General features: G+C 51.6%; 2 protein-coding genes across 3 annotated transcripts in view; one reads left to right on the top strand and one right to left on the bottom strand.

Annotated features, from left to right (window-relative positions):
• Nucleotides 1-298: 298 nt before the first annotated feature.
• Nucleotides 299-1,755, bottom strand: LOC130574546 (C-C motif chemokine 5-like). Its single transcript, XM_057367823.1, has 3 exons — nucleotides 1,450-1,755; nucleotides 1,079-1,190; nucleotides 299-620 (listed from the first exon to the last, which is right to left on the bottom strand). Exons 1-3 carry the CDS (start codon nucleotides 1,520-1,522, stop codon nucleotides 521-523), a joined length of 285 nt encoding a protein of 94 aa, XP_057223806.1. The 5' UTR covers nucleotides 1,523-1,755; the 3' UTR covers nucleotides 299-520.
• Nucleotides 1,756-10,968: 9,213 nt separating this feature from the next.
• HIP1 (huntingtin interacting protein 1) overlaps nucleotides 10,969-25,273 on the top strand; it is a 41,531-nt gene continuing 27,226 nt past the window's right edge. For both annotated transcript variants that reach the window (XM_057367933.1, XM_057367931.1), the window contains exon 1: nucleotides 10,969-11,138. In XM_057367933.1, the coding sequence (XP_057223916.1) occupies nucleotides 11,019-11,138 (120 nt within the window). In that variant the 5' untranslated portion in view covers nucleotides 10,969-11,018. The remainder of the gene's footprint in view (nucleotides 11,139-25,273) is intronic.

Below are 25,273 nucleotides of genomic sequence, written 5' to 3'. Positions count from 1 at the left end.
GAGGTCGGGGACCCCTCGCCACACCAACAATTGTGCCAAAACATCCCCCGTGACACCCACCCATYAGGGAGAGCCAGGAGCTGTGGATTGTGCCGGGGCACGAAGCAGGAGGGACAGGCAGGGCAAGCAGTGCTTTCCCGTGCATGTAGAGGGACTGGAGGACAGCCGGCTGTCATCCCACCACCCACAAATCCTCAAATGTTAGCTCTGACCCCCTCCCAGCCACTGCTGCCTGCCCCAAACTCTATAGAGCATCCCAAGAACCACTGGGAGAAGCTGAAAGTTTTGCTCTTTTTTATTACACAAAAATAATTACAACACATTTAGTACAATGGAGAATGAAACATTTCACTGAAAATGCCACATAAATTAAGATTGTCTTTGCATAACCTTAAATAAAAGAGCTAAATGCTGAGTTGAATACCCTGCCAAATTCCCAGGCAATGAGAAAATATGTGTCAGAGGTGTCCATGAGAGTAGGCCCTCGCAGAAGTGATGCATGGAGAGAGCAGGGTATCACTCATCCACCGTCTTCATTKGCCTTTAGCTGATTCATGATATCCCGGACCCACTTGTCATTAGGATTGGCACAGGCCAGCTTGTCCTTGATGGTGGTAAATCTGGAGAAGGAAAGAAGAGGAAGACAGAGAGGAGAGTGGGAGCATCTGCTCTGTGCCACCACTGAAATTCACCAGACCAGACACCTCTACAGCTGCAAAACAGCCCTTGGAAAATGCATTGGAGTGGCTCAGTGTCATTACAGGCGTCCTGCCTGCTGTCACTTAAGCCACTTTATCCCCGGCATATCAACAGGTGTGACACCATTCTAGGTGGGTCCCACCATCTGGGATAAGGGGGGTGACCAGCAAAAGCTCTTCTGGCTCAAATSTAATAGGGAGGTCCACAAACTGTCTGCCTGGGATGTGGGATTGCACTCTTGAGATGCTCCAGGCTGTTCTCCTCATATGGGAGAGTGCTGCCCAGAGCTTTTCCTTGTCAGGATGWGGTGTGATGTAGGGTTCTGTGGCACTGTCAGGACAAGTAGGGTCCCCAGAAGCAGGGCAGGAGATCTACTCACATCACAGCTGGCAGGGAGCAGTAGCTGCTTGTGTTCACATACTTCACCACACGGCTCAAAGGCAATGGACTGGTGATGTACCCAACACAGCAGGGACCATAAAAGAGAGAAACTGGAAGAGAAATTTTCTGATTACACCAGACCAGGAAAAGTGCCAGTGGGGAGAAGTAGAGTCAGAAGATGAGAAGATCCCCACTGGAGGAAGTGCTGCTCCCACAGTTGGGCTCCCACCACCTCAGGGAGCCAAGGTAAGACATGCCTCTCCTTTCCCACAGCAGAGGCTGGGAAGAGAGAGCTGCCGAGCATTACTAGACTTCATACAGGAGATTCAAAGAGGAGAAAGCTCCTTGGAGAGGAGAGATTGGACTCACCTGGAGAAGAGGAGATCTGGTAGCAGAGAATAGCTACAGAAAGCACAGCAAGGGTTGCTGTGAAGGTCTTCATGGTCCTGTGGGTGAAGATGACTTGTAGGAGTCAGGCTGGACTGCTGCAGTATCCCTGSTTGTGCCCAGTGTGGGATCCCCAAGTTCAGCCCTCTTTATAGGGGGATAYAGCAACCAAGGATGGAAACATTGCTGACACAATGGAAAAAATGCAGTGTCAAGGATACCACACAACCCTGCAGAGGGAACCATCCAGAGCCCAGATGACAGCAGTGCTCTGCTGTGGCACAGGGTATGATACCATGAATGAYATGATACCATGATAGGACAGAGAACAGGATGTGACCTGTCATTTCCTTTCCCCTGACCTAAGGACTCTGCAGAGAACTCAGAATGAGTGATTCGGAAGATCAGTTGGTGGACCTCTTACCTAGAAGTCAACAGTAGTGGACGGAGGATGGCATGGTTGCTATGCATTTGTGTTTCCCAGAAGATCTGCATCACAAACAGATTTCATCTCTGCCACTGCAGCTGGAGCAGTGTCCGTGAGTCAGGCTGACCATCTGTGTGCCCCACCCAGCCATGCTGGGTCCCATTTGGTTGTGATACTTTGGGGTCCCAAGGTGGGGGCTTCCTCCGTGGGACCCCAAAAGCATAAACATGTAGAGCAGAGGATGGACCACGGTGTCATTCCAGACCTGGACTCTTCTTCTGACCTGGAGCATCCCTTGCAGAAAATTCTTACTACATCACAATTTCCCAAATACCAGTGACAGCTAAAATAGTACTCAGTTCTCCACAGACATGGGAATCAGCCATTGATGCCTAAAGAGAACTTWAGGAGCTCATAACCACATTGGCAGCAAAGCTGACTCAGATGATTATTTGGTTCCAGCAGTGTAGCACTGACACTTTCYTGACACTGCCCTGTCATTGTCCCAGCTGCCAAACACACACACAGAAGAGACTGGCTGATTTAGCTCAYACTGTTTGGGACGGCAATGGTGTCACTGCACTGGCAGAAAAGCTCCTGTTGGAAATGTTGCATCTCTCCAGAAGGGCTCTGCAGGCTTCCAGGCAAAGGTTTGTGGACAAAGCCTCAGGAGAATGGAGGAAGAGCAAGGTATCCCTGATGCTAGGAAATGTGTCTYGGTGCTGGACAACCACAGCCACTATGGGAAAGCTACAGGGGCAGGCTGCCTTTCCTGACAGTCCAGTGACAAAAGGGTCTTGCATCTCTATGGAGGAGGATGATCACAAAATGGGGCTCCTTGTAGGAACCCAGAGGAAAAACTCAAAGATATTCCCTGAAAGGGCTGCAGGAAAGCATATTCCAGGCTTGGGGCTCCCAAGTGCTCCAGGGTATGTGATACACAATCAGCATATCTCAGGAGACTGAATTCTAAAGAAAAGTGAGCCAGACTCATTAGAGGGTGCAGACTGGTGTCATGGTGGGGTTTATTTTACATGGAGCTTTTTCTCTCACTACAACACTGTGTTACTAAGCATGGGCAAAACTGAGCCTGGGTGAGACAACATGTGGTGCCTTGGTGCCAGGGAGGTGCAGGTACAAGCCTGGGGAGTTGGCAGCTGAGGAGGGTCTGCCCACAGAGCCCTGGGAGCACAAGGCATGTTGCTGGGTTTCTGGAAAGACATTTCCTTAGCAGGGACATCCCTGTCCCTTCTCACAGCAGKCAGGCAGGCTCCATACAGCCCATGGATTCTCTGCCGCCATCACAGCCCTGTCCCAAGCTTTGCTTTGGCACATCTGTTCCCCTCTCTGCAGCTCTTTCCCCATGGATTGGCTCACTGTCATCCCAGCTCCTACTGAGACTTTAAACTCCCAGAGCAAGAGTCAGTCAAGACAGCCAGAATCAAGGCTGAGGATTTACTTGTGTGGGAAAGGACTCAGAGTGCCCTGCTCTGAACAGCTGAGGAGTTCAAGATTCCTCTGGGATCCTGCCTGCTCCATGACCTGCCTTGTCCTGTGCTCCAGAGCCCAGATACTGGGATGGAGCCTGTCACCTCCAAGGRCATGAGGTCCTCCCCACCACACTGTACACAGTAGGGCAAAGAAGGTGTGAGGAGACCAACACCCAAARCTCAGCAAGAAGTGCAAGGAGAGGGACAAACTGCCTACACACCTTAGGAGCACAAATGCTGATGGAGCTTGGTGTGCCACTCTAAGGGAGACATGGAACACAGGATGGAGCAGCACWGAGGCACTGCAGTCATTCTCTGTTGAAACCAAAGCAAATATAAAACAAAGGATGGAGAAACACTGCRGTGTTGTGGATAGGCTCCATGGAAAACAATGCAGCTAATGGGAACTAAGACAAAGGAAWGATCCAGATGGAAAATGAAAGCTGAACTTTGCTTGATTAACTCAGAAATACATATTACTTTTTACACCTCTACATATCSTAATGACTAAAGTTATTCAGACTCCACCTAAACTGTAAATTATATCAACTGTAACTTTACTTTTTTTTTCCCTGGAAAATAATAAAAACACAGCTGAAATGGGGAGGCAAGTTGGCAGACTTTATTGTTTTCGTAGTCAGTTATCAGTGGCAACCTCTGAACCTCTCACAGTCTTCTCTGAGCAGTGTTTTTTGTGTGAGTCACAGAATCACAGACCCAAAGAATAATTAATGTTGGAAGAGACCTCCAAGATCAGGTGCTACCAACATCTACTCCTTCCATACCCTGCTCCTGCCATTTCTAACAACACATTCAGACCCAAATTTGCAAAAATTCCCGTTCAGACTAACCCTACGCTGCTCTGACACRTCTCCAAATAGGCACCAGAATAAAAGTGAGAGGAGGAGAAGAGGCTGGGGAATGAGCTGGAACGTCTTCACTGATGGTTCACACCAAAACAGCCCAGCTCAGAGCAGCTTTAGTTGAGTGTTCTGGATTTTCCTGCAACATTCAGCTACAGGTTTGATTGAAATGTCAAGATTTGTTTTGAAAAATCAGTATTTTATAATAGGAATACAAATGTGCCTCACYGTTGTCAATGAATTCTCCCTCTTTTCAGATACACTGTGCTGTATTTCCTGCCTCCATTCATCCAAAAGGAGTTCTTGGAGGTTTTGACACCCCTGCTATTTCCCCTATTCACTATTTTTCTCAACTCTGTTCCTTCCTTAAAAATTCTRTATTTCAGTCTTGGTTGCTCCTTCCTGCCAAGACAAATAATGCAAATCTCTAAATATTTTGATTTCTAAAACCTCCTCCATATTATACATCCTAAATAGTGGCTATTTATGGAGACTGTAAAACCTCTGCCTTATGGTGTGTTTCAGCTATTGATAGAAACCACACACRGTATCCTTGGATCCATCACCAGGAGAGTTTTGGGATGTGGGAGGAAGCCTCTGCTCAGCCCTGAGGACAGCCTGCTCCACCACACCAMCTCCTAGGCTGGAGTCATGTCTGGGGGATCACATTATCACAGTGTGATATGTGTGATTATCACASTGCTCCTGGCAGCTGCCAGGTCACTAATGTGGGAAACTGGGTTTAGCTGTAAGCAAATCATTTGGAAWCAGAAAGAAAATTACTAGGGCCACAGATCCTGGGATGGTGAAGCTCCAAGCAAGATCTCAGATGAGAAGAAGTATTTTCAGGYTGAACTGAGACTTTCCACATGGGAATTGAAGTCTGCAAGATGATAAGTGGCCTAGAAAGAGGACAAAGAGAATAGTCACTGCCTGTCCCAGAGCAGGAACCATGTTCCATTCAATGGAGAARGCAAGAGTCAGGTTCAAAAGGAACAGAGAGAGGCAGCTCTTCACACAAGGAGCTCCTTGCCAGGTGACATGGTGAGCACACAAGGAAATTTCCATGTGGCTGAGTCAGAGCTTGGATTTCAGAGTGATAAGCTTGAGATTTGGAAGATGAGAGAGATTGGGGGCTGGGAGTACACTCCAAGGCAGCAGTATGAATACTGGCCTGTCTCTTCAAGGGGTCTGCTGTGGTCACATCTGGGGGTGTCAAGACCGGTCTACATGAACCCTTAGTGTAGATTCTCTGTGAYTGTTCACCTTTGATTTCCTGGGATGACTGGTCCTTCAGGACCATCAAGGCTAGAGAATAGTTTTTGAAATTGCATTGAAATCTCTGGACTGAAATCTATACATCAGGATGTGCCTCCAGATAAATATTTTTGGTAAATGTCAGCTGAAAGACACCAACAGTTTCAAAGCACACAGCGGGGCAAAAATACATTGCTGCAGTTCATTCAATTCTTCAAAACAAATTTGGGGCATCTAGAAAAGCTTCACTTTGGGACCAAGAGCTTGAGGAGCAGGAGGTGRCTGGATGTCATGTTGGGATGTGGCCCTCACAGAAATGTGGTGGTACTTCCCAGGACAACCAAATGATGCCTCTGCCACATGACACCTTTTGCTTCCTCAACAACACCCTCGATACTGAGCAGACCCTGGCCTGGAGCTGAGCAGGGCTTGTCCGGCAGCTGCAGCACACCAAAACAGGTTKAGTCACAGTTCAGAGAAAAGAGAATAAAATCATTTGGTGTTGGGTTTGAGATGGGCAGGACCTAAGGCTGCCAAGCTCCAGTGTGATGGGAGCTTTGTCTTTGCRCACTCTGCCTCCTGTTGTTGTCAGCTGGAGGTACAGGGACATCTGCAAGTCAGGCCATGAAGTTGCAGGAATCCTGAAAACAGCATTCARCAAGAGCATTGTGGATATTGGATCATGGAAATAATAGAAATCATGGAATCATTCAGGTTGGAAAAGATCTACAACATCATTGAGTCCAGCACTGCCAAGGCCACCACTAACCCTARGTTTTACATCCCTATTTCTGTTAAATCCCTCCAGGGGATTTAACCACTGCATTGGCAGCCTGTTTCCATGCTTGACCACTCTTTCAGTGAATAAATTTTCCTTAATATTCAGCCTGAACCTTCCTTGGTTCAACTTGAGGCCATTTCCCCTTGTCCTGTCACTTGTACCCTCAGAGCAGAGCCTGACCCCCACCTGGTTCCACCCTCTTGCCAGGGAGTTGTAGAGAGCCAAAAGGTTTTCCTTTCCCCAAAGGGAAGACAGGGATATACTGGCTCTCTAGATCCATGTCCATGGCCTGCTGCAGGCCCTGCCTTGTCTTCACCCTATACTGCTCCACAGTGAGCAGAGGGCTCTCACACCCAACTCCTGCACACCCCAAGAAATCCTTTCCTCATTGATCCCACTCTRGCAGTCAAAGCTCACAACACAGAAATAAAGGAAGAATTAGGAGGAATTTCTTCACAGCAAGGGTGATCAGACATTGGAATGGGTGGCCCAGGGAGGTGGTGGAGTCACCATTCCTGGAGATGTTTAAGGAAAGATTGGATGTGACATTTAATGCCACGGTCTAATTGACATGGTGGTGATCAGTCATAGGTTGGACTTGATGATCTTAGAAGTCTTTCCCAACCAACTGATTCTGTGAAACCAAGTTTGCCAAGTCCTGCCTTGGAAGAGAGCTTGGGCTTGGTATCATGCTCCAGCCAGAYCTGCTGGCCATTCTCCTGCAGATCCATCTGGAAACTGTTTAGCATTGCTTCTGAATTCCTGGGCAAGCAGAGGCAGTTGCTGAGGCTTCTGTGCAGAAAATACGGCAGATGATGTTTTGGGGTTACAGCCCTCCATGTAACACCTGGGCAAGTAGGAGACCTCACCAGGACAGAGGTGAGGTCCCCATGGACCTCAAGTGCCGTAGCCAAGCAGTCCTCTCCAAGACCCTCTCCCAGTTCCAGGCTGCTCTGCCTCCAATGCTCTCCCAGGTTCTGCAGCAGGACTGTCCCTGCCCCACAGAGCAGCCCAGGGTCTCAATTTGGGAGCACAAGCAAAGCCTCAGCAGCAATATCTGGTTAGCCCAAAGCATTCAAAACATGGSATCAGAGGATGAACATCCTCCCCATGCCCCCATGCCTGCTTCTTCTAGAACACTCTTTGCTCCCCGAGGACCCTCTTGCCAGATCTGGATCACTACACTGCCCTCTCCAGATGAGCCCTTTGGTTTGGAAGTTGTTTTTATCCCAGCATCTGAGCATATCACCCCATCACCAGGGCAGGGCTGCATCTGTGGCTGCAGGACTGTGTTTGTGGAAGGCTTGACATGGCCATTGCCCTTTCCAGATGTGCCCCCCAGGGATGGCTCATCTGGTCAGGTGGGATCAGGATGGTGTGCCGTGGAATGTGTAAAGGAGCTACTGGAGGGATCCATTTGGGATCTATTTTTCCCATCTCCAAGGGGGGAAGAGCAGGATATTAGCTCAGAGCCCTGTGATCACTCACTCCAGAACAGCCAGTGGGATAACAGAGGAAGGACTGTGGAACTCTGTGCTTCTGTTTTCCTGCYGAAACAAGGGGAATCTGTGCTCTGCCTGAGCCTGGGCCAGACCACGGGAGGACRAGGAGTGTTGAAGCAGCACCCTGGGACTTTCCAGCTCTGGCTGGGGAGGAGATTGGAAAAGGAGACTCTAGCTCTCAGCTCCTGGGAAAAGAACATCCTGAACCCCAGGTAGGGCCCATGGCCCCTGCAGTCCCTTCTGGCCCCTCTCCTGCCACTTGTCCTCCCGCTTTGGACACGTATCCTTTGGGTTAAGGCTGTCCTGTAGAATGGGAGTAGCCCCCCTTTACAGGTCCTATGGACAAGAGCAGGAAGAGGGGACTGCCCTATGGAGCACTGCAGCAGGGGAAGGATGAGCTCTGGTCCCACCTGCCTGGCCTGAGCAGGATTTGATGGGYGCCACACTCTGCTGAGCAGGGAAAAAAAAAGAGGGACACACTGTCCTCTCCATGTCCAGACAAACACAGGCCAGACACCCCTGTGAAGGGCTCTGCCATCACCCTTCAGTCCAGCCTCTTTGACAGGAGTGAGGACAGAGAACTGGAACAGATGAACCCCAGCCACGGCTTCCACAAAGGACCTGCTGGGGAGCAGGAGCAATACCCAACCTCCTCTACCTCCACCCTGCTCTCTTTCAGCCCTTCCCCATCATCTCCCTGTGGAACCTGAGGCAGAGGAGCAGACACTCCATAAGAACAGCTCTGTGCCTTCCCCTCTCAACTGCCTGAAAAAAAGGCATTCTCTCCCACTGGAAGGTAGTCCCTCAAATCCCCACAGAGCCCCACAGCACATTCCAGCAGTATGGACTGGGCGAGCCTGGGGCTGTGTGACCAGCAGCCCACGGGCTGGATCTCGGTTCCATCCTGTTACAGCCCCTTCCTGGAGGAGGCAGGAGCAGCCGGTAGAAACAGACCATTCTATCCCACATCCAAGCCCCTTCCTCTGCTCTGGCCCAGGTTCCAAAGKGGGCACTGAGCCCTGGCCAGGGAAGAAGAGGATGTGACTCTGCTCTTCAGTAGGAGGGAGCAGCTACACCAGGTCTCAGCCTCATGGTCCCTTGCCATGGGCTCCAGGAGCAGAATGCTCCAAGCCAGGTGGAGGATGGGAGAGGTCCAGATCACAAGGATACCGCTGTCCTTTGTCCAGTGCCCTCCTCTGCGCTTCCTTTCCRATATCTCTATTCAGCACTGATGTAATTTCTTCAATTATTAATCACCTCGCTGCAACAGTGGCTGAATCAAACCCATTAAACCTCCCCTGGGAACAGCCCCAAGGAAGAAGGCAGATTTCCAGAAAGTACATTAAGGAGAAAGCAGACAGGCAGTCGAGACAAGCCACAATGGGAGCAATACCCTTGCTGCTCCGTGCAGGCCATTTCCCAACAGCTGTAATCTGATATCCAGTGCAGAGGGACAGGCAAACAGCCTGTCAYACACCCTGCTGGGCAGCTCCAGAAGGATCCCGATGTGACAATTATTTCAGAGAAAAACAAGCCACACAAGAGAGTTATGCTGGAGAAGTGCTTACACAATTCTTATGTGGCTGGGCAGCCCAYGTCCTAAACAGCTGTTCCCAGATTTCCCCATCACCCCAGCAGTGTTTTGCACAGTTCCTCTCCACCTGGAGCAAAGTCACTGATTTGATAWGATCTGCTTTAAAGGATGCAGAAATCCAGCTGGCACGACTCCAGCACATCCCATTTGCCACCTCTGGGGATTCAGTTTTCAGTCCTTTCACAAAAAGAATAATCTCTCCCAATTTTGCAGAAATGCTCCAWGTGAGAAATTTACCTCTGGAATGAGATGGTATTCCTGGTCAAAACTACAGGAGTCAGCCACAGTCCAGCAATTCATCAGGTTGAGAGAATCTCAGAATGGTTTGGGTTGGAAGATACCTTAAAGCTCATCCTGTTCCACCCCCTGCCATAASCAGGGATACCTTCCACTAGACCAGGCTGCTCCARTCTCTATCAAGCCTTGAAGTATKCAAGGGATGGGGCAGCCACAGCGTCTCCAGGCAACATATGCCAGGGTCTCACCACCCTCACAGGCAACAATTTCTTCCCAATAYCCAATCTAACCCTACACAAATCTCTGATGAGTGATGGGACCAGAGACACTGGTTCGGATCAGGTTATGCCAAAGCACAGTCCAGCTGCTTMGGGGAAGCAAAATCCTTCTCTCACCTCTCTTCCCTTCTTTTTCAGACACGTGTAAGCACATTTTTCGCTCTGCCAGTGCTACACCCTTCTTGCTGAGCTCTGCCAGCTGTGCCTGCAGTACCCACCTTCCTTTGGATCCCATAAAGGCAAAGCCCCACACAACCCTCCCGCAGGCTATCGGACAGCAGGCTCACGCTGACAAGAAGGTGCAGCCGCCTCCCCATCACAGCCCCGGGCAGGGCTGGGAAGCCCTGAACCACCCGGTGAGCAAAGCGCAGCCTGACAAGGGGGCCCAGCCCCGCGAGGGGCCGAACTGGGCCTGAGGCAGGTAGCAGGAAGGGGGCGGTGATGCCGTGTCACCCCGCGGTCACACTCTGGGCCCAGGTGAGGGGCCACAGCCTCGGAGACCGCACACGCAACCTGTAGGACCCCTGCGGCCTGCGGATCCGGATGGCTCCGCTATGGCTCTGAGCTGTTCGACAACGGCTTCCCGACCGCCCAGAGACGGCCGAGCCCTTCCCGCCGAGGCCCGAGCGCGGCCGCCCGCGRGCCCACACCAGCGGCGCCGCCAGGGGGAGCCGCGCCCCTCAGGGTGAGGTGCGGGGCGGGGCACCGGCGTGTGAGTGGCAGGGGCGTGGACCAATGACAGCAGGGAATGGCAYGAAGGTGTGACCACAGCACTTGGGTGGGCGGGGCTAAGGGTGCGGTCCCTGAAGGCGGGGCAGAGGGCGGGGGCTCTTGGAGAGGTGGGAGCTGATGTTGAGTGACGTCCGCCCAACCAATGAGCTTGGCGGTTGCCACGTAGTGGGCGGGTCCTCCGGGCCGCTCCGCCCCAGTGGTTGTGCCGAGAACCAATGAGAGCGAGGAGCCGGGGAGATGGGCGGAGCTTCGGGCGCAGGGGCGGTGCCCGCTGGGCGTGTCCAGCCGTGAGTGGCAGGTGGGCGGGCCAATGGCACGGGGCCCGTGCGGCGGCGGCGGCAGCGCCGAGCGGGGCGGCGGGACCGGGGCGGTGGCGGGCCCGGGGCGGCCATGGATCGAATGAGCAGCACCATGAAGCAGGTGTCCAACCCGCTGCCCAAGGTGCTGAGCCGGCGGGCGGGCGGCGGCGGCGGCCAGGAAGCGGAGCGGGAGAGCTTCGAGCGCGCCCAGGTGCGGGCGAGACAGGGCGGGGCGAGGGATGCGAACAGCGAGGAAGGGAAGGAGCCGGCTGAGGGGCGGGGCCACGCTGGGGCGTAGTTCGATGGGGACGGCYCCACAGATACCTGCAGTGGGCAGAGGGCGGGGTTATCCGAAGTGGGCGTGGTTTGTTCGAGTGGGCGGAGTCTGCCCTGGTGAGCCTCGGGGCGGGGCTGTGTCGGGGCGGGGCCAGCTCGCTTTGCCGGCAGGTTGGTGTTGGTACAGGAGGCGGGGCTTGCATGGGTGGGCGGGGCTTGGTTTTGGGGCGGAGCTTGGGGTGGGCGTGGCTGGCTCGGGCGAGCTGGGCTGGCACCAGTGGGCGGGGCTGTGGCAGTAGGCGGGGATTGACGGGGTGCCCCCCACCCTGGAGGGCAGTGGGTCACCATGGGGGGACAGGGATGAGCACCCCCTGTCTAGGGCTGAGCCCGGCCCCGGAGGAGCCCCTGGGCAGCGTGGGGATATCGGGGTGCGGTGGCCACTGCCCAGCAGTGGCTTCTCAACGTGGCCTCCCCACCAGTGGGGCCAGGGACACTCCCTGCTGGCTGCGCTGCCGGGTCTCCGAACATAGCCACAGCTGGGCATCACGCCCAGCCCAGTGCCAGCCTGTCCTTGGAGCTGTCCCGGGCACACACAGTCTTTGTCTTCACTGGCWGGATGGGACGTGGAGTGGCTCCTTGGCCACTGGGGTCATTCGCTCTGGTGTGTTCTGCACCCGTGTCCCTCAGGGATACCAGATGTGGACAGGGCAGGGGACAGGGTCTGTACCTGCGGGTGGCTCCTGGGAAAAGGCACCAACATGTTGAAAAGCAGACAGAATTTGCTCCTCCACAGCATCCATAGTATCTGGATGGGGCCCTTCACTCAGGTTTTAAGTGATGGATTGATGTCCTGCAGAAAGGGGAAAGTGGCAGCCAAGCTGGAGGGGCAGCAGGGGTGCTTTGGTGGAAAAAACTGCTGATTCCAGGAAAGGAGGTGCTTGGGACAGCTATGGATAAGCATGGGGAGGCTGAAGAGCAAGGGATGGCAGCAGAGGGAGCTGGGGGCAGCTTGGCCCTGCTTCATGTCCAGGGATGGAAAGTATCAGCAAAGCAGAGACATCCAAACCTACTGTGGGAGAGGAAGGGAAACTGAGGCCGAAGCAGGACTGAAATGGGACCAGTGGGATTGGACTTGGATGAGCCCAGAGTGGGAATGGCACATGGGAGATGGCTTAGAGATGGAACTAAAGATCAGGTCTGAAGGGATATTTCAGGAAGAAAACCCACCAGGGTGTGAGATTGCATGGAGGATCACGTGCAGGACTCTGCTCATCTTCCTGATCAGGTTACCTCTGACATCAATTATTTATTTGTAGTGCTAAAGGTGGGATTGGTTTCCTGCTGGAACCTGCAGGCTCATTGTCTCAACAACAGCCCCATGGGATGTCTGGAGCTGTCATGGGCTCCCTGAGAGTTGCAGTTTCCTGGGAAGGGCTGAGGGGAGAGAGCGGTGGAGCAGCACCCACTCCCCACATCCCTGCGAGCTGGATTTGATCTTCCTCGTCTGATTTTCAGACTAATGACACCACATGTCCCTGTCTGGCTTTTCCTTCTTCTGTGCTTCAGCTCCAAGAAATTCCCTTTCTCACTCATTTTTTTATTTCCCTCCCTCCCCTTTTTTATTTTTTTTTTCATAATTCTGCCTCTCCGGTTTAGGGAACTTGCTATGCACCCCTTAGGTCTCAATCATCCAGTTTTTGTCCAACTTCTTCTTTTTGAGGTTTTCTTAGGGAAGCTTTGTGGGGTTTGGGGTTTTTTTTCTTTTTGAAAGTGGCTTTTTTTGAGAAAAGTTTTATCTGTTAAATGTCTTTAAAATGAAAATTTTACCTATGTTTCTGCATGCACAGACTTCTTCCCTCCTCCCCTCCAAACCTGCCTGTCTCAGGGCAGCAGCACATTCACCACAAAGCCTATTTTGGGCTAAAGAACCCAAACAGGCAGAAAGTATGTSCAAATGGGCTTCTGGGTAGCCTGAGCAGCACCTGCTTGGGATTGCAGCACCCAATTTCTGTGGTCTCAGCTCAGTTTGGAAGAACAAGAGCACCCTACGAAGCGGTGGTGGTGGTGGGACACCCTAGTAGTGGGGGGGTTTAGTGATGGGATGCTCCTATGGTGGTGGGAGTAGGGTACTTCCATGGTGGTGGTAAACTCTGGTGATGGAATGGCTCCATGGTGGTGGGATGCTCCTATGATGGTGGGATATTCTGGTGGTGGGATGCTTCCATGGTGGTCCTTGTGTTGCGCAATGACTCTGTCCTGACWATATCCATCTGTGGGCTTGGAGACAAACAAGAATAAATTTCCTAGTGGCCTCTTTTCTGCTCCTGCAGTTGGTCAAGTGTCTCGGTTTTCCTGGGAATGCAAATGTGGGAAACCTGAGGACATGCCCTGGTATGGTGTCCCTTTCATGCTGTGCTTGCTGCCTGCTGGGTAAGAGCAGCTCAGGGAAAACTGGACACAGCCAAGRGCTCCCCTTTTGCTTTCCCATCAATGCTGGTAGTTTTCATGGGAARCTGAGCAACAGGGACCCCGAATCGTGCAGTTCTGCTGTCGTCAAGATGCGCTGGGTGCAGCCCTGCTGTGGGGACATGAGTGTTGTAATAACTGTGCTCCCTTTGCTGGTGTTTCACATGGTGATTCACCACCACTCAAGCCCCTGGCCTCAGCACAAATGTTTGGGCACAGCAAAGGTCACCAAGGGAGGAGAAAAGCCACCAAAAGTGAAAATTCGGCCATATTTCAAGATAAGTGTTTGTATTTCACATGGTGTCTGATGTTTGCATYCCCTCCAAATTCTCCTGGCTGGATTGAGGAACGTGTCCTGGTGCTGGAGCTCTGCAGGGAAGGTCCTCTTTGTTTGGTTGGGTGCTTGGGATCTTCATCCCTTGGGTCTTCTTCCTCCTTCCACACTGTAGTTGTCCACAGCAGACATGCTTGTGCMATAAAGGAGTCAAGGAGTGAAATTCCTTCTGTGCTTGACCAGTTGACAAAGACAGGATGTTCAACAATTGGGTGAAAACAGAGTCAGARAGACACAGGGCTTCAGTGGGGCGGGATGATGCTCCCAGGGTGATGTCCCAGGCTCTCCTGCTCCTTCACTCGTRTTTTGGACTGCCATGGGATATTTCCCTTTGTTCCCAACAGGAACGTGGCTGGCAGGGCATCAGTGTAGGTGCAACTGCAGCCTCCCAGAGATGGTGTGTGACATTCCYGAGCACCAGCTGGCCCCTGAAAGGCTGGAGGTCTGGAAAGATCTTCCTGACACGGCTCAGCTCCTCCTGCACCTATCCCTTCCCCCTTTTTTTAAACCCATCGTGGGAGAAGGCAAAAATACTTGGACAGTGAAACTGAGGGAAGTGCCCTTGAAGTCACAGCAGGATATGCATTGAGTTTCAGTCCTTGTCCCTGCCCTTGGGTTTTGGGTGGAAGGGAAGCCACACATTGTGGTGGTGTGTTGTTATCTCCTGGGCTGCAGTCACAAAATAACTCATGTGTCTCCCATCCCAAGCACTGCTCCAGTGCCCAGCTGTGCTCCATCGTGAGCTGTCACGTCCTGAGTCAGTGCTGTGTCCCAGGGATGAGGACAGGAGGTAGAGACAGTGTCTGGGGCTGGGCAGGAGCTACAGAATTTCTGTGTTTGTTCCTGAGAGTTCATGGCTGCCAGGGCTTTATGCCAGCAGGTGTGGCTGCATGCCCAGCATGGTCTGTGTGCTACAGGGACTATTGCAAGGGTGATCTATCCTGACAGTGGTGGGGATTGGGAGGAGACACTTATTTGAAATTCCTGCTGAAAATCTAGAAAAGTTTCATTTTTGGTTCCTTGGCTGCATTTTTTTTCTGGGAAAGTCATGGAGTCGCAAAGGGAAACAGGGTCCACTTGGGTGGCCCACGGCCACCACCACCTCTGATGTATTTACACACTGGGTCCTTAGGACTGTGTGCAGCAACAAAAGCAATTTATGACTCAGAAATGACCCTGGAAAGRTATTGTTGCAGCAGAAGGTTATTGCTGACCTGGCTGCATGTCCACTCCTGCCATCAGAGTCCCCAGGGTGGTGCTGGGGATGTCAGACCCTTCTGCTGAGGGTTTCCCAGTGGGAAGGTGTGGCACATTCATGTCAGGGGGATGTGGAACTCTAAACACAGCTGATGCCACATCTCCTTAGGAAGATTTTAAGGTCCTGAGTATCCATAAGCCATCYCTCAGGGGCTGCAAGGCTGTTTTGCTTCCTGCCTTGCTGCTGGAGGAACCTTCTCCAAAACGRGGTACAGAGAGATGGTGCAAAAGAAGGAGAAAAAGTATCAGGTACAAATTAAATTGATTTTTTTCTCCCCARGTATTGGTTAATAAATCCTTTTGATGTGTGAACCAAACTTTTTCACAGCCAAATGCAGGTTATAAGCAGCTTTGTGCCCATCCTCTCCCTGTCATGGGCTGTGCCACCTCTGGGCACCATCACAGCCCTATTAATGCAATTAATCCTTTACTCCCATTGTTTATATAATTGGGAATGTGGYCCTGTGTCTCCCAGCCACAGCAACCCGGCTGGTTTCAGACCAGATTCAGCTCAGTCCARCTCACAGTCGCAGAGGAAATGCCATTTTACTACTGAAAAAAACAATTTTTGTGGTTCATATGCTGCAACCACCAGCAGCTTTGCCAAGAACTTCAGTTCTTACACAGGAAATGAGGCTCCTTTCARAGCACCAGAGTGGGGCTATATATATATAGCCTCTCCAAAAAGATATTTAAAGAAACACATTGACACTAGCAAGAACAGGAAAAAATAGCTCCTGGCTGTGGGGAGCAAGGGCTGAAGGCAGCTGAGCCCATCCTGGGGGAGTAGGTGATACAGGGGATTAATTCATGGCTCTTTCATCTCCAAGAAAAGGAGCTCCTGGGTTTTGTGCTGTGTGAACCCCCATGCTTTCGGTCTCCTGGCTTTTACTGGGAACTAGAGGTGCTGGGGATTGAATGCAGCTTCAGCAGTGAAGTAATGAGTCATCTCCTTTCAGGGAGTCACTCTTAGAAACTTATTTCCATCCCCAGGGAAAGAAAATAGTTTTTCTTGTACCAGATATGGGGCTGCTTTTCTCTTCAGTGCATGCAGGGATGGAGGGGTTTAGGAGGTTTTTTYAGTAATAGAAGTATCTATTTTAGATTCAGAAATATCTTATGTGGGGATGGACTCCAGAAGCAGCTGAGCTTCAGGAAGATGAATTGATTTGGTGCTGAAAGTGCTGCCACCAAAATCCAGGAGCTTCTCCAGTTGGGAAAACATGATGATTTTAGACCACCAAGTGACAAGGGGGGACATTGCCTTGAATTACACCAGAGGCCAAGTAGGAAGACAGGGATGCTGGGAAATGTTGCTGCCCCAAAAACCCCTTTGCCTCTTGCTCAGCATGTGCTCCCCACCAAGGATGTCCTGTGCTGAGAAGTGCAGGGGGGCCCTTGCCCTGGATCCTGGCCCTCATCCCTGCCATCAGCTTGGCTGATTTATTTTGCACAGTCACCAAATAAGAAAACTTCCTGGGGACAGGCTGTTCCCCGGGTGACAGCAGAAACAGGCAGCACAGCCGGTGTTTTAGCCCGGATGTGCGAGTCCAGCCCACGGCCGGACTAATTATACATTGTGTGCTGTTCCAGGCTAATCCCAGGGCAGGGTAAATTATCCCAGTCACAGGAGAAAGGTGAATTATTTTCTCAAAGGCTTACACAGACACTGAATAGTTTATTATGGACTCACTGAAGGGGTTGGGTTGGAAGAGACCATTAAAGCTCAGCTTGTTCCACCCCCTGCCATGGTCAGAACACCTTCCACTGGACCAGGTTGCTCCAAGCCCCATCCAGCCTGCCTTTGGACAATTCCTGGAATGGAAATCGAGATTCTGGAGCAAGTCCAGAGGAGGCCACAAAGATGTGCTGGGACCTGGAGCCCCTCTGCTCTGGAGACAGGCTGGGACACCTGGGTGGTGTTCACCTGGAGAAGAGAAGGCTCTTGGGGAGACCTTAGAACCCCTTCCAGTACCTAAAGGGGCTYCAGGAGAGCTGGARAGGGCCTTTGGACAAAGGGCTGGAAGGTCAGCACAAGGGGGAGTGGCTTCAGATTGACATGAAGTGGATAGATATAGGATTTTAGGAAAGAGCTCCTGGTTCTGAGAGTGCTGAGACCCTGGCACARGTTGCCCAGAGCAGCCRTGGTTTCCCCTGGATCCCTGGAAGTGTCCAAAGCCAGGTTGGATGGRGCTTGGAGCACCCTGGGATAGTGGAAGGAGTCCCTGCYCATGGCATGGGGTAGAACTGGGTGATCTTTAAGGTCCCTTCCTACCCAAACCAGTCTGGGATTTCGTGCTATGTGAGTTCAAGCTTTCCTTGGGCTCTTTATTAGTCTCGGTGAGCCATGACTGCTGAGGTCTCCCCACTGATGCCATCCCCTGTTTTCTGGGCTCTCAGAAGGAGAAGGAACAGTTCCTGGAGGTCCCTGAGGTTCTTGCACAAGCACCTTGCAACACCATTTGCACTTACAAAACCCTGTATTCTTGTTCACTTCCATGTGACCATAATGACTGGAAAAGCTATTTTCTAACCAATTTTTCTGCTAATTCAAATAAAACACGATGCCACAAGCTCTCTCAAAAGTKCTGAGGTGCTCACATCCATCTTTTATTCCAATAAAAGAGATAAATGGTAACAATAAGCAGCACATCTCCAGCCTAGCCCTGGTGAGACAAGTCACTTCTCCCAAAGGGTCCCTTTCTCTGATGGAGGTTTTTCCTCTTTCCTGCATTGTGAGTGCTTGGTACAACAGGACCAAACACCCACCTGGGAAGGGCACAGGCTGGTGGTGTTAAACTGGGGTCTGTTGTCATCACATCAAGTTGGCTACTAGTCAGAAYAGATAAAAATAGCGTCTAAAATTATGCAAATCTTGGAATAAAGTAGCCACAGCTCAGCAGSGTTTTATCAGTTTGTTCCACTGCCAAGCAACAAAGGGTCTTCTTCACCTCAAGACTCCAGTATGGCAACCCCAGTTCCCCTGGAATCTGAGTTTCATGGCCAAATCATCAAACCAGCCTAGTAACCTCCCTATGAGCTGAGTAAAGCTAGAGCAACTCTGGAGCTGCCTGATTCCTCAGTCCACAATGTTCCCAGACACTGGGCTGGTTTTTTGCATGGTGGAACCAAGGTACTTTCTTGTCAGAACATCAAACTGSCACAGCCAAGGGGCAGGAAAGGATCAGTGAATCAGTGCTGAGTGCCATGGAGGGCACAGGCTCCAGGACAAAGCCTCCATCACCACTCTGGGAAGTCCCTTSCAATGCTGGACAATGCTTTCCATGAAGAAATTCCTCCTGATGTCCAACCTGAGCCTTCCCTGGTTCAGCTTGAGGTGATGCCCTCTTGTCCCATTGGTTGTSCCTGTCTTTCTGAACCATGGTCACCAAGTGTGCCAACTTCAGGTTGCTCCATATGGACTACCCAGAGCAGCTCTACAACCCTTGGAACTGCTCAGGAGGAAAGTCCCACAGCATCAGTTAGTGGTGTGAGGAGATTTTCTTATGTCTTTGGGGAACGCTGGAGTGGAGGCAGAGGAAGACTTCGACTTTCTGGGTGTTGAAGAAGTCAGTGTTAGGCTGGGAACGCCTCCCCCAGAAGAGTTGATTCTTCTGCACTAGGTCAGGGAAGCTGTTGAAGAGCTCATCTCTCCTGGTGGTGCTCTTCCCAGTCAGTGACCTGGTGGTATTTTCCCAGCCAGGAACGTTTCGTTGCACTTCACAAAAAGGAATGAAATGTTCCAACAGTCTGCAAGGTTTGGCTTCTTCTGCGGAGGTAAATATGTGTCTGGAAAGGGCAAAGGTGGGTATTCCTGAGTTTGCTGAATTTTATGATCACCTGGAGCTCACACAGTCCAGTCTATCCTGCTGGGATTCTCGAAGCAGGTGTCAGGTGAGGCTGTTAACCCCYTCAGCAGCCTGGGTAAAGGGGAGCTGCATTTTGGTGGAGCACCTTCCACCCTGTGTCCCAGGGAACACTCCATGCCCTGTCCCTGCTTACCGTGGCACCTGTGACCTTCCTCAAGCACAGAGAACCCAGAGTTGTGTTGGTGTGATGGATGGGGCCTGTCCTGGACCTTCTCCTCACACAGGAGGGCTGGGAGGTGGTGGATGCCATAGAACACGGCACAGCCAGCATTTTGGTGGGTGGGATCCAGGCTGGAATTTCTGCCGTGCTCCACAACTCTCCTTCCTTGGAGGCATTTGAAAAGGARCAAAGACCTTCTCCCAGCTTCACCCATGTCCTCAACAGGAGGGTAAACTACTCCCTTGTTTGTCTTCCCRGCTCTTGCAGTCTCACTCCAGCTCTTTTTATAGCTTGGGAAGAAGTGCCTTGAGTTTCTGAGTCGTCTGGGAGGCCAAGCACACAGGGAGGAGTCGCAGCTAGAAATAGGGCTGCTCTCCGCTCCTGCATTCCAGGTTTTTTTTTTAGCTGAGATGTCCAAATTTGAAAAGTCCCATTGCCGCAGGCACTGAGCTGGGAACTATCTGCATTTTTTCCATTCACACTGGGTCTTCTTTCTCCTTTGCTTTATTTCCAGTGTCCTTACACCAGATGCTGAGCCTCCTCAGGATGGTTTTCCCMGGGAATGGGGTCTGTCACCCCTGCCTGTGTTTTTTGTAACCCCAGATTTCACCCCTCCACATGGCTGGTTTGGCAAGAACTGCCTAAAGAATTTATAATGTCTGGGGGGTTGAGGAGTGATCAGGTTTACCTGCCAAAGCTTCTGAGTGGTGAGCAAAAGATTCAGGCTAAATATCCAGCAATTTCTGCCCATGAGGAGGGAAGCAAAGCTTTGGTAGCAGCACGGACACAAATAAACCGGAGCAAAAGGAAGAGGAGAAATTGTAAAACAAAACCTGTGGTTTCCAACCCATTATTATCTGGGATTTTGGCTGTGGTGCTATGCCAGGGAAGGGGCATGTGGACAGAGTTGCCCTGGCACAGCATCCACAGCATCCTAGAGTCAGCTTCTCTCTCCCATGGGAACAGGGTGTAATTAACTGTGTCATCTCAAGACTTTTCCATTAATCCTGTAATACTTGGATACCATTGTGGGGCATACCCTGGCTTCAGTCTCCTCTCTGAGAGTTTTTGTAGCACAGAACTGCTTTGGGTCCCTGCTGTCCCTTGTCTGTCAACCTCCAGAGTGCCATGTGTGTGCACCAGCATTTCTGAGAGCTGAGAATGGGACATGCCAGGGAAAAATAAATCTGGGATCAAATCTGAACCAATCTTTCTTCTAATCAGACATCAAATGGACATGACAATTAGCCAGTGTCCCTGTTGTATCTTTTATAATTTTAACCCTTTTTCCTCCCTTTCTGCTGCATTCACTAACTCTGAGAGCAGTTGCAATCCAGTTTGTCTTCCTGTCAGCAGAGAAAAGAGGTCTTTCACATTGTGGGAATGCTAAGAACTAYGGATTCCTATCAGAGGGGTGAAGTCTGCCAGGCCCTTTCTTTGGATAATAAGCAAATTCTGGGTAGGCAGTCCCACCACCTCCGAGGGATTCTTTCTTTCCAGCTGCAGTGGGAAGCGCTGTGATTTGTRCTTGGGAAAGTAGCAAGCATCTCATGAGCAGTGTGTGTAGCCATGGTGAGATATTCTGCTTCTTCTTCCCGTGGGTATTTCCATCCTTCCCAGCCCTGGAGGGTAAGGATGGTGCTCAGTTCCTTCCACAGCAATCCTCAGCTGGTCCCATAGCCTGGGTGTTTTAGGATCTGGATGTTTGCTTCTCCCCTGCCGGTATTCCTGGTCCTGTGTTCAGATTCAACATGCTCTTCATGCAGGWACCAGCATTTGGAAATTCCCACCGATTGTCCCCATGTGGATTTGTTTCTCTGCCTCACCAGGGTACAGCAGAGGGACTGGCCATGGTGGTTGGGCTGTGCTCAGGGCTCTCTGGTTGTTTCTGATAATATCACACAGGAGATTGCTGGCACATTTTTTTTCTCTATCCAAAAACATGAAAAAAAAATGGAAAAAAACACCTCCTGATTCCCTGAACATCATTGCAACATGGACGATTTTCTCCACAGAAGCACTGAGCACAGCTCCCATGGTCCCAGGCTGGTGCTTGGCTCACCCATCCATCACCTTCACCGAGGTCACTCTGATTCCCATGGCTTTTGTGTCCCAGGAGCCTTGTCCCCATGTCATTCCACCCAGCCTTGTCACCTCCCAGCTCAAYATGTCCCTGGCAGGAGGATGTACAAGGGATGGGAAGGTGGGGGGCGAGTGAGGACCAGGGTGCCCCTTGTGCTGAGCTGGCCTGGCAATGGCTGAAGTCTGCTGAATTGCTGGAAAAGAAGGAAATTGTGTGTGTTTATTGTCTCTCAGAGCTGATTCCTCATGCTTGKGTGTCCCATGTGCATCTCTGCCAGTGTCAATGGCATTGTGTGTGCCCCACAGGTTATTTACCTTTGAGAGCAGAGATTTCCCTCCCACATTAAACYCCTATTTTCCTGGAACAACATGGAAATCCTGGGGCTATCCCTCCTTCTGCCCTTGTGAACTCTAGGAGGGTTCATCTAGGAGGGGCATCCCTGGGGTGCAGAGCCCTTCAGGCATCCCTCTTCCCACCTTCATCCTGCTCTGGCAGATGTATCATCCTGCTTGCAGGGCCAGAGGAGCCAGGGAACAGGATGGCAGGCACAGCCCTCCATGCCCAGCCCATTCCACTGTGGAATTACACGTGGAGGATGCCCCCCATGCCATGGGAAGCCGGTTGCTCCCAGTGCCGGGGCATCTCCTGCTGTCAGAGAGGCTCCCAATGGAGTTGCTTTTTGTAGTCTGTACTTGACTCCAGTGCCTCCCATCCATTTGCCCAATGCTTCCAGGAGGCACAGGCATGTTTTCCACAGCCAGAACTGGGTTTCATGCTCTTAATACCTCTCCAGCCTCAGTGCTGGRGGCTGGCAGGAACAGGACAGTGCAACCTTTCTCCTTGGGCTGGGCAAGCCCAAGGGCATGCTGGCAGTGCTCCACCCAGTAGTGTTTATTTCCWCACAAGGACAATTAGGAAAACCAAATATTTATGTCCCAGGAAGGGTTTTGCAGCTTTTGCATGGAATCATGCCTGCAATTCCCTCCTCGATCAGCTCACACCAGCAGCAATAACACATGAAACACAGTTTCCTTTATGTGCCGGGTTTTTTCCACCTTCGGCTCCACCCTGGTCCCAGTGGAGATCCCTGCTCCATCCCTGCCAGCTCCCCAGGCCCTTCCCACACCCAAGGAGCAGGCAGTGTGCCCGGTGCCCTCGGCCACACAAAGTTACGGAGGTGCTTGCAGGAGCATCACCTGTGGCAGGAGCAGCCACAGGCACTGGAGAGCRTTGGACACGGGAGCAGGGACTGTTATAAGGGCACAGGGAAAGCTTGAACTCACATAGCAGAGAATCCCACAATGGTTTGGGTTGAAAGGAATCTTAAAGATCATCTCTTTCCACCCCTTGCCATGGACAGGGACACCTTCCGCTATCCAAGGTTGCTCCAAGCTCTATCCAACCTGGCTTTGAACTCTTTGAGRAATGGGGCAGCCACAGCTTCTCTGGGCAAATTGTGCTAGAGCCTCCCCACCCTCACAGGGAACAATTCTTTCCCATATTCCACCTATCCCTGTCCTCTGGCAGTGGGAAGCCTTTCCCCTTTGTCCTRTCACTACAGGCCCTTGTCCAAAGTCCTTCTCCAGCTCTCCTGGAGCCCCTTTAGGCACTGGAAGGGCCCTAAAGTCTCCCCCAGAGCCCTTCCCCAAGTAGACAGTCCAAGGTGTCCTAGCCTGGCTCCAGAGCAGAGGRGCTCCAGCCCTCGGGCTTCACCCACAGGGTTTCATCCTGGCACTGGTGCATATAAGAGGATGCCAGGCAGGGAATTTACCATGTCATTTTTAGCTGTCATTTGGACACCTGTTTGCTCCAACTTTGTTCCCCTTGGACTGAACTGGGCACCCCAATCCTGCTGGGTCTACTGGGAGGGAGACCCGCCTTCAGCCCCTCAGCAAACCTGCAGCTCTCTGGAGCCCACAGCTYCCCATCTCTTCTGGGAAGCAGCTGTTTGGGACACAGAGGGGTGGRGGAGTCTCAGTAGCCAGGGTGGGGCAAGAGAGCTGGGAAGTGACCTCCAGGGACAAAGCAGGCAGCCAAACCTCTGGGAGCACTGGGAGGAGGCAGCATTGCTGCAAGCTGGCATTGCCTGCTCTGCTCCGACCTCTCCCTACAACCACATGGCATTTTAATATGAACACACTCAGGGCTGAAAACTGTCCCCAGGCGGGAGATATGCTACATATTTCCTATAAATACCTTTGCTGCTGCCCATTAGCCAGGGGCAGGTGCAGCATTCATATCCCCCCACAGCCCCAGCACTGCTGAGGGGTCTGCAGGCCCAGGCTGGCTTCATGGGATGGAGTCTGGTGCAGGAAAAACACGTGTTGTGGCATTTCCCAACCTATTGCATCCGGTGGTTTCACTTCAGGCAAGTTTGTTCCCCTGTTGCTATGTGGCTGTAACAAAACTGTTCACATTTAGGAGTTGTGAGAGGTGCTGAGGTGTGTGTGCCTGTACTGGATCATTCAAACACCACCTGCTCCCCTGTCCATGTTTGAATGGATATAAAGCTCAGGAAAAGGTTTGGGAGGGTCCAGGGAGGTGGTTACAGGCTGGGCACTGAGCTGAGTGTCACTTGTGGCACTGCCAGGCTCTGCTGTCTCAATTCAAGGGACAAATAAAAGCAGATAATTAAAGTGATTCCTCTGATGGGGCAATTCAAGGATCACCTAAGGCAGAGGTTTAGAGATTCCTGGGGGGCTCACTATGCTTTGGAAGAGGGCAGGCACTGAATGTGTTTTGGCCTTGTGCTCCAGGTAAAGCCTAAACTCCCCATTTATGAAGTCTTCAGGTCTGAACTTKGCAATTTTAAAATTAAATGAGTGGGAGATGTGTTTTATAGCTTCAAGCTGAGAGAGTARGTTTGGATTGGGTATTAGGAAGGAATTMTTCCCTGCAAGGGTGGTTGCCCAGAGAAACGGTGGCTGCTCTATCCCTGGAAATGTCCAAGGCCAGTTTGGATGGGGTTTGGAGCAATCTGGGATAGTGGAAGGTGTCCCCACCCATGACAGGGGGCATGGGCTGGGATGAGATGGGCTCTGACCCATATTGGTATGGGAATTTATGATTTATCAACTGTCTTCTGAGTCACTGGTGACACTGATCCAGATACGGAGGGGCTGCAAGTAGAGAAGGGAGGACAAAGTTGAGGGCTGTCAATGGGAGGGTTAGTGAACTCATGGATGGGATTAAATAYCCCCATGGATGGGAAGAGCTGCTGRGAGCATTAACCCCTGTAACCTTGGGGCTTGCAAGGCAGTGGGTAACAGTGGAGCTTCGGTCCCTGTGAGCCCACAGAGTAGTCAGAGTCAGATATGGAAGGATGAGCCAATTCCCAGTGCAGCTGTCTCTTTGCRGACCCTCTTTCCTTCTTCTGGGCATTGGCTGATATTGATGGTGTCAGCTTGAGGCAAGAAGGAAGTGGCACCAGAGCAGAGCAATGTGTGTGTGCAAAGCAAGAGCCATTGTGGGGTTCCCAGGAGGGTTCTCAGATAACCTGCACATATGGATGAGGCTGCAGGGGATCCAGGGGACATCTGCAATGATGAGCAGTTTGCCACGTAGAGGTTAAGTGTGGAGGTTTACATCCCACTGCCATGATTCACCCATGCCAGCCGCTTTCCTTCCCCATGGCCCAACATTTCTTCCCCATGTCTAACGTGACCCCACCCTTGTTCAGTTTAACACCACTGTCCTGTGCTGGGACCCAGAGGTGGAGACAGCTCCAGGCATTTCTCAGGAGACACTTGGCTTTCTGGGCTGTCAGTACACATGGCTGGGTCATGTCCGATTCGTCAACCACCAGAATCCCCCAGTCATCCACCACAGAATTATCTCCATCATCCATCCATCCATCCATCCATCCATCCATCCATCCATCCATCCATCCATCCATCCATCC

Source organism: Malurus melanocephalus, unplaced genomic scaffold (genome assembly GCF_030028575.1).
Source record: "Malurus melanocephalus ecotype Western Australia unplaced genomic scaffold, MMel_1.1 scaffold_86, whole genome shotgun sequence".
In the NCBI taxonomy this organism is placed as follows: domain Eukaryota; kingdom Metazoa; phylum Chordata; class Aves; order Passeriformes; family Maluridae; genus Malurus; species Malurus melanocephalus.
This window is presented reverse-complemented; position numbering and strand designations above follow the sequence as displayed.